Source organism: Pundamilia nyererei, unplaced genomic scaffold (genome assembly GCF_000239375.1).
Source record: "Pundamilia nyererei isolate P.nyererei 1_Seehausen unplaced genomic scaffold, PunNye1.0 scaffold00155, whole genome shotgun sequence".
In the NCBI taxonomy this organism is placed as follows: domain Eukaryota; kingdom Metazoa; phylum Chordata; class Actinopteri; order Cichliformes; family Cichlidae; genus Pundamilia; species Pundamilia nyererei.
In genome coordinates this window covers 100,259-107,540 of record NW_005187556.1, presented here as the reverse complement: position 1 = coordinate 107,540, position 7,282 = coordinate 100,259, and the positions used below count along the sequence as shown (strand labels likewise).

General features: G+C 39.2%; 1 protein-coding gene across 1 annotated transcript in view; it reads right to left on the bottom strand.

Moving 5' to 3' along the window:
• The window catches only part of LOC102201940 (cell division control protein 42 homolog), a 14,971-nt gene extending 8,500 nt beyond the window's left edge, over positions 1-6,471 (bottom strand). Inside the window, exons 1-4 of the mRNA XM_013913856.1 lie at positions 6,301-6,471; positions 2,518-2,622; positions 1,832-1,904; positions 648-757 (exon numbers count right to left, since the gene is read on the bottom strand). Coding sequence (XP_013769310.1) covers positions 648-757; positions 1,832-1,904; positions 2,518-2,622; positions 6,301-6,471 — 459 coding nt within the window. The remainder of the gene's footprint in view (positions 1-647; positions 758-1,831; positions 1,905-2,517; positions 2,623-6,300) is intronic.
• Positions 6,472-7,282: the final 811 nt, after the last annotated feature.

The window sequence follows — 7,282 nt, the reverse complement described above, 5'->3', positions numbered from 1 at the left end:
CACATTTTTCAAGGTCTTTTGGAAGAAGATGTGATTTTGTTTTGGTGAATTCACATAACTGATTAACATCTGGTCTTTACAACTGCGGTCGGTTGCTTCTCAGATTTAAAAGAAGTATCTAAAAACACTGATTTTTAACAATCAGAGAACAATGAGAAGCAAATAATGCAGCAACAACATTGCTGACAGGTGAGTGTTTTTGTTTTCTTCTCCTCGGTTTCATCTGTGATTACAATAGTTTGGCATTACAGAGTTTATGCAAATAGGAAGATGTGTATAAATATTGTCATTTTATAGATATGTAGAAAAATATATTTAATTTGACTTTTTATTTTTTTTTATTTTAGTACTAGCCAATGGGAACATGTTGATGGATGTTCCGATAAGGAATTTTTTAAACTTTAATTTTGAGTAGAACAAGAAGACTTAGTGTTTGTTTGTCCGTGTGGTGTTTTTTTTTTATTTTGTTTTTTTAAACAAATTAATGTTTTTTACAGGCATGTTGAGGTTTCCTTTAACTGACAGTCTTTGAGAGTTTGTTGGACTTAAAGGGCAGCCAGTGAAGAGAATCACCTAATTAAATTAAGAGTCAGTATTTTGAATCCCCGTCAAATTAGAAACAAAACACAGTTACCAACTAAACAAACCTTCTCTGTGATGTTCTTGAAAGATGACGGTGATACGACAGAGAAACACAGAAGCAAGATGTCAGTCTGAAGGTAGTTGAAGGGTCGCAGTGTATGATAATCTTCCTGACCTGCAGGGGGAACACAACACAAGTGTCTGAACAACAAGTTACCCCTCCCCCAGAAAATGAATTTGGAAATGACTGCATCTAAAGGATAAAGGACACTCTATCGAAGATGCCAATGTTCACATTTTGGGCAGAGAGGACAGATGGTTTGAAAGAGGAGTGAAAGAAGCATCTATGTCCACTGTGAGCGACCATCTTTGAACAGAGGCGACACCAACTGTCTGCCATCTATAATCCAGTTTTGAGTTCCCTCCCCAGACGCCTTAACGCCCACTCACATCCTGGGCCATCTGACCTCAGGAAATCACATGATAGGGTGGGGCCAGGTTTCACAATGAGCTCACCTGAAACCTTGGCTTATTGTGACCCACAACCGCTTTCACACCTTGATTCATGTGATTAGGTAGCGGATCATTAGGGGGGACACTCCCACAGGGGGACACTCCCACGGGGCTTAAATCTGGGACAATCTGGGACTCTCCACCATTTGACCCTAGAACTGAAGAAGCTTCTCGGATGAGAGGTGAAACGTCTTCAAGCAACTTAAAGAAGTCCAGACGCTTTTCTTTCTAAGCTCCTTAGACTAAGATGACTGAGAACCTTCACAGACATTTTACAATAGATTTTTCGTTCTAAGATTTTTGCTCACCAGTCACTTCATCAAAGGTGCTGATGAGAATAGGGCTCAGTGGAAATCAAGTCAACTGAGATTTCATGGGTTAAACACTGAGACAATATTGTCTAAGTTTAAAAGTTTGATTAGGTAGAGGACCAATAGCATTGTCTAGGTCCATGATCCTGTTGAAGACACTCCCATACTATACAGCTTAAAATCTGGGACTCTCCACTAATTGTACTTAGAACTGAAGAAGCTTCTCGGATGAGAGTTGAAACATTCCCAAGAAACCTTGAGAATGTTTCTTTCTAAGCTCCTTAGACTATTTCCTAATGTTGTAAATCTGCTCAACATTTGGCAATAAAACCCTTTTTGATTCTGATTCTGACTAAGAGGACTGAGAACCTTCACAGACATTATATTTTTGTATTTAATAGACTGAGTTTCGATGTACTTTTTACCTGTAGTGTCATTTAATTCCAGAGTGTACGCCTCTCCACCAACAATCACTGTCACAGCATAGTTGTCAAACACCTGGAGAAAACAGGGAACAAAAGTTAAACAAGCCATAAACAAAGATAAGTAAACATGCAAATGCAGCAGAATCATTACAGCATGACTAAACAGAGTCAAACTGATTTATGAAATGAGCTGAGCACTTTCATGAATATTAGTTTGCAGCTGTTCAGGTAAGCAGATGTGTCATGTCTTGCTTTACTCCCCTTTACTCACGTTCAGGCTTCTGCCGCGTGTGTTAACAAGCAGCTTATCCCAACATTCCTGGTAACCTCGGCTCTGGACGTGAGCGGATGCAGGGAGTGTTTTACAGCTGCTGTGCTTACTTGAATACTTACTTTCAAACTCCAAACACACTAGAACAGAAATTGGTCCACACTGTATTTGTGAGAACACAATACACAAACCACTTCGATTGGTTTTGCATGTATGTGCTGTAAATACTGTTTGTACTGTCTGTCTTTAGTGTTCTGTAGAGTTCAGTTACTGCAAGTATCACAACCTGTGTGACACAAAAGAGCAGTTGAAATCTGTCTGGTGTATGTCTGCAGATTTTTGTGTCATGAATTTCCTGAAGAGAGAAATCTTGTTTTTTTGTTTTTTAAAATTTGTGGTATTTAAACCTACTCACTATGGGTATGTGTTCTTCCTTTAAGGCTGTGCCTGTATAGGTCAGGAGCAATTCATGCTTTCCTGAATCACGATCACCCACCACCACGAGCTTTATAGTCTGCATCTGAGAGGTAGGAAAAACAATTTTTAAAAAAGGAGCAAAATTAGGAACAAAATAAACTGTAAAGACAAGTAACTGATTTGTGTCTCATCATCATCATCACCTTTATTTATAAAACACTTTAAAACAACCACAGCTGACACGAAGTATTGCGCATTGGAACTATATAATACATTTACATAAGATATAAATAAAAGGAAAATAATTAAATAACTAATTTAATTATAAGAGAAACTAAGTCTCACTGAGAATAAGACAAAGAATAAGTGGGTTTTAAGACATGATTTAAAAGAGTACAGTGAAGGGGCCTCTAACATGCAAGGGCAAATTATTCCATAATTTTGGAGCGACATTAGAAAAGGCCCCGCCTCCTATGAGTTTCCGCCTGGATCTTGGTACCTTCAGCAGCAGCTGGTCAGCTGACTTGAGAGACAGGGTAAGGATGAAGAAGCTCAAAGAAGTAAGGTTGGGCAAGAATGTGAAAGCATTTAAAAACAAACATAAGAATTTTAAAATGAACTCTAAAAGGAATAGGCAGCCTGCACAGGGGTTATACAGACGTCGAGAAAATTGTTAGTACCCTTCAGTCAATGAAAGAAAAACTCACAATGGTCACAGAAATAACTTTAATCTGACAAAATTAATAATGAATACAAATTCTATAAACCCTAACCAATGAAAGTCAGACATTGCTTTTCAACCATGCTTCAACTGAATTATTTAAAAAATAAATGCATGAAACGGGCCTGGACAAAACTGATGGTTGCCCTAGCAAAGAATGGACATTTTAATTGAAGGTGTGTCCACTAATCAGCACCACAGGTGTCTACAATCTTGTAATCAGTCAGTGGGCCTGTATGTATGTCTCCAGGTAGTCACTGTGTTGTTTGGTGACATGGTGAGTACCAAACTCAACAGGGACCAGAGGAAGCAAAGGAAAGAGTCGTCTCAGGAGATTAGAAAGAAAATCATAGACAAGCATGTTAAAGGTAAAGGCTATAAGACCATCTCCAAGCAGCTAGATGTTCCTGTGACTACAGCTGCACATGTTATTAAGAAAGTTAAGATCCATGGGACTGTAGCCAACCTCCCTGGACATGACCGCAGGAGGAAAATTGATGACAAATCAATGAGACGGATAATCCAAAGGGTAACAAAAGAGCCCAGAAAGACTTCTAAAGAGATCCAAGCTGAACTTCATGCTCAAGGAACATCAGTGTCAGATCGCACCATCCGTCGTTGTTTGAGCCAAAGTGGGAGACGACCAAGGAGGACACTATTGTTGAAAACAAATCATAAAAAAGCCAGACTGGAATATGCAAAACTACATGTTGACAAGCCACAAAGCTTCTGGGAGAATGTCCTGTGGAAAGATGAGACAAAAATGGGATTTTTTGCAAAGGCACATCAGCTCCGTGTTCACAGACGGAAAATGAAGCATATCAAGAAAAGAACACTGTCCCAACTGTGAAACACGGGGGAGGCTCGGTTATGTTCTGGGGCTGCTTTGCTGCATCTGGCACAGGGTGTCTTGGATCTGTGCAGGTACAATGAAGTCTCAAGACTATCAAGGGATTCTAGAGAGAAATGTGCTGGCCAGTGTCAGAAAGCTTGGTGTCAGTTGCAGGTCTGACAATAGGAAAATGACCCGAAACACAGCTAAAAACACCCAAGAATGGCTGAGAGGGAAACACTGGACTATTTAAAAGTGGCCTTCTCTGAGCCCTCACCTTAATACTATTGAGCATCTTTGGAAGGAGCTGAAACATGCAGTCTGGGAAAGGTGCCCTTTAAACCAGAAACAGCTGGAGCAGTTTGCACATGACTGGTCCAAAATACCTGCTGAGAGGTGCAGAAGTCTCATGTTGTGTGTACCATCATTTTTGTCCAGGCCTGTTTCATGCATTTATTTTTTTAAATAATTCATTTGAAGCTTGGTTGAAAAGCAATGTCTGACTTTCATTGGTTAGGATTTATAGAATTTTATTTATTATTACTTTTGTCAGATTAAAGTTATTTCTGTGACCATTGTTAGTTTTTCTTTCATTGACCGAAGGGTACCAACAATTTTTGTCCACGTTTGTATGCTCTCTTTTACGAGTTCCTGTTAGGAATCGCGCAGCAGCATTTTGAAGACGTGAGAGCAATGACTTACTCACCCCCACATAAAGTGAATTACAGTAGTCCAGATGGGAAGAAATAAAAGCATGAATCACTGTTTCAAGGTGCTCTCCTTAAATGATAAAAACTGGACTTCACCACTGTTCTGATTTGGTTGTCTTTAAATTTAAAATCACTCCCCAACTTAAAACCAAGGTCAGTAACAACAGGATTAAAATAAACTTCCAGGTGTCTGAAATCAACAGAGGACGCACAGGGACCACCAGGTCCAAACACTTCTGTTTTCTTTTCATAAAAATTTAGAAAGGTTAGAGCCAACCAAGTTTTGGTGTCATCTAGACATGTCAAGAGAGGTTTTATGGAGATGCCATCCTCCTGCTTTAGTGGCAAATAAATTTGGCAGTCATCAGCATAATGAGATCCTAATGAAAAGAGATCCCATGCCTTCTAAGGATGGAACCCAGAGGCAATAGATACAGCAAAAACAGCAGTGGCCCTAAAATTGAGCCCTGTGGGACGCCGAATGACAGAGAAGCAGAAAATGATTCGGAACCGAGAAGGCTGACAGAGAAAGTTCTGTCTGCCAAATAAGGCCTAAACCAATTAGGTCCAGTCCCAAAATTACAATTTTTTTTTTTGGTAAGGCAAAAAATTGCGTGTAAAACTCTGCGCTCAGGTTTCCTGGCTGTATTTATTTCAACTTAAAAGTACGAATTTTGACCCAATTTTTCTGTCAATTACAAATTTAACAATCCAATCAAAGAACAGATGGGTTTGGCTGTTGGAGGGGTGCTTTACTGAGCTTCATGTCCTGGAAGGGTAATATAGGGTAATATTTCTATGTGAATATCCCATAAGGGTCATACAAGCAGGGGCGGTCCTGGCCTGTTCGGTGCCCTGAGTGAACACTCATAAAATCTAAAATTTTGTTATTATTATTTTTGTACTACTCAGTTTTATTCTCTTTTATCCAGTTGGCACTTTATCATCACTTGGTTAACTAAACAGGATTACTGGTCATGACTCGGTTGCTGTCCACAGTCAAAGTGAATGAACGGAGACTTCAGTCTGTCTCCAAGTTTCCTGGAATGACTTTTTAAATCCAGCAGATGTCGCTGTTGAGCGATTCATAGAAATAGTGTCAACAGCAAGCAGAAGGAGCTCAGTCTGGATCCAGGTTAGTTACTCAAATCCTAGTGAGAGTCCCAGCTTTTATATTTATGTCCTTTCTAATGAACATTAATTTGGTCTATATCTATTGACTTATTTAAGCTACACTACTAAGTCCTGATGCGCTCAATAGAACACAAGATATCTCATGATATGTCGTGTATTGGTGGACTCTTTTAGCTCCAAAAAGGTAGGAAATCACAACAGTTAAACAGAAAATATGTTCTTCCTTGGAAGATATTTTATTCAAACTTTCTCTCAATTTGTGGAGTTCCATCTTCCTGTAATGTGAAGGCAGCAAACATCATGGGTATAGAATTAGATTTTTATGTTCCCCGAGAAACTTCTGAAAAAGACATCTTCTTTCAGCGGCTCCCCTCAGAGGCTCACCCTGTTCTCAGCATCATCTGTCACACCAACCCTCTGCATGTCCTCCTTTTCTACATGTATGAATCTTCTCTGAGGCCTTCCACATTTCCTCCTGCCTGCCAGCTTCATCTTCAAGATCCTTTGTCCAATATATCGACTATCCCTCCTCTGGACATGTTCAAACCACTTCATCCTCGCCTCTCTAACTTTGTCTCCCTCTATTATACTCATTTCTAATTCTGTCCATCCCGTTGACTCCCAGTGGATGGTATCTGCAGCCCTGCTTCCTCAATCGCTTTTGTGCAAATCTCACAGCACTGTCATTCTCACCACTCTTAACTCAGCTCTCAAAACAGTTAAGGCATTTTTCACAACACAGACAGTTTAAAATAAATTATTAAAAACTTCTTGACCTTGGAAAGAGAACTACAAACATATTGGTCTAATGTACAGTAAAAGTCTTCAGACACAAAAGTGAAGTTTGACAGATTTATCTGAATAATTTCTGAAATAGAGAAAATCATAATAAAGACAATATATACAGTCTGAGAATGTGTAACCAAATACTGTGCAGTCCACTAAAGTCACACTATTTACTTTCAGCAGCCACTTTATTGGGTACGCCTGCTCTACTAACCTGTTCCACTTGTTAGTGCAGTTAACCCATATGAGGCCTGCTTTCTAGTTATTGCTGTTCAGCAGCAGCCTGGACAGCTAACGTTATATCTCAGCATTTCATCAACGTTTCTACGTCCAGATGAACAGTTAGCATTACTTCTGTTCTAACAAATAAATAACAAAACACAACATTAAATAAGAGGTCACTGAATTTATTGCTAGTTTTAAATACTTTGACTTTCAAAGTATAGTGATAGTAAAACATATGGAAAAAAGCTCAAAGGAGCACGAGTTGTAAAGATTTTTGGTTACCAGTTAATTTCAGTCTCTAACTATTATCTTACTCATCTTGTCAGTCAAAAACTGATGACTGACTGCACAGTGT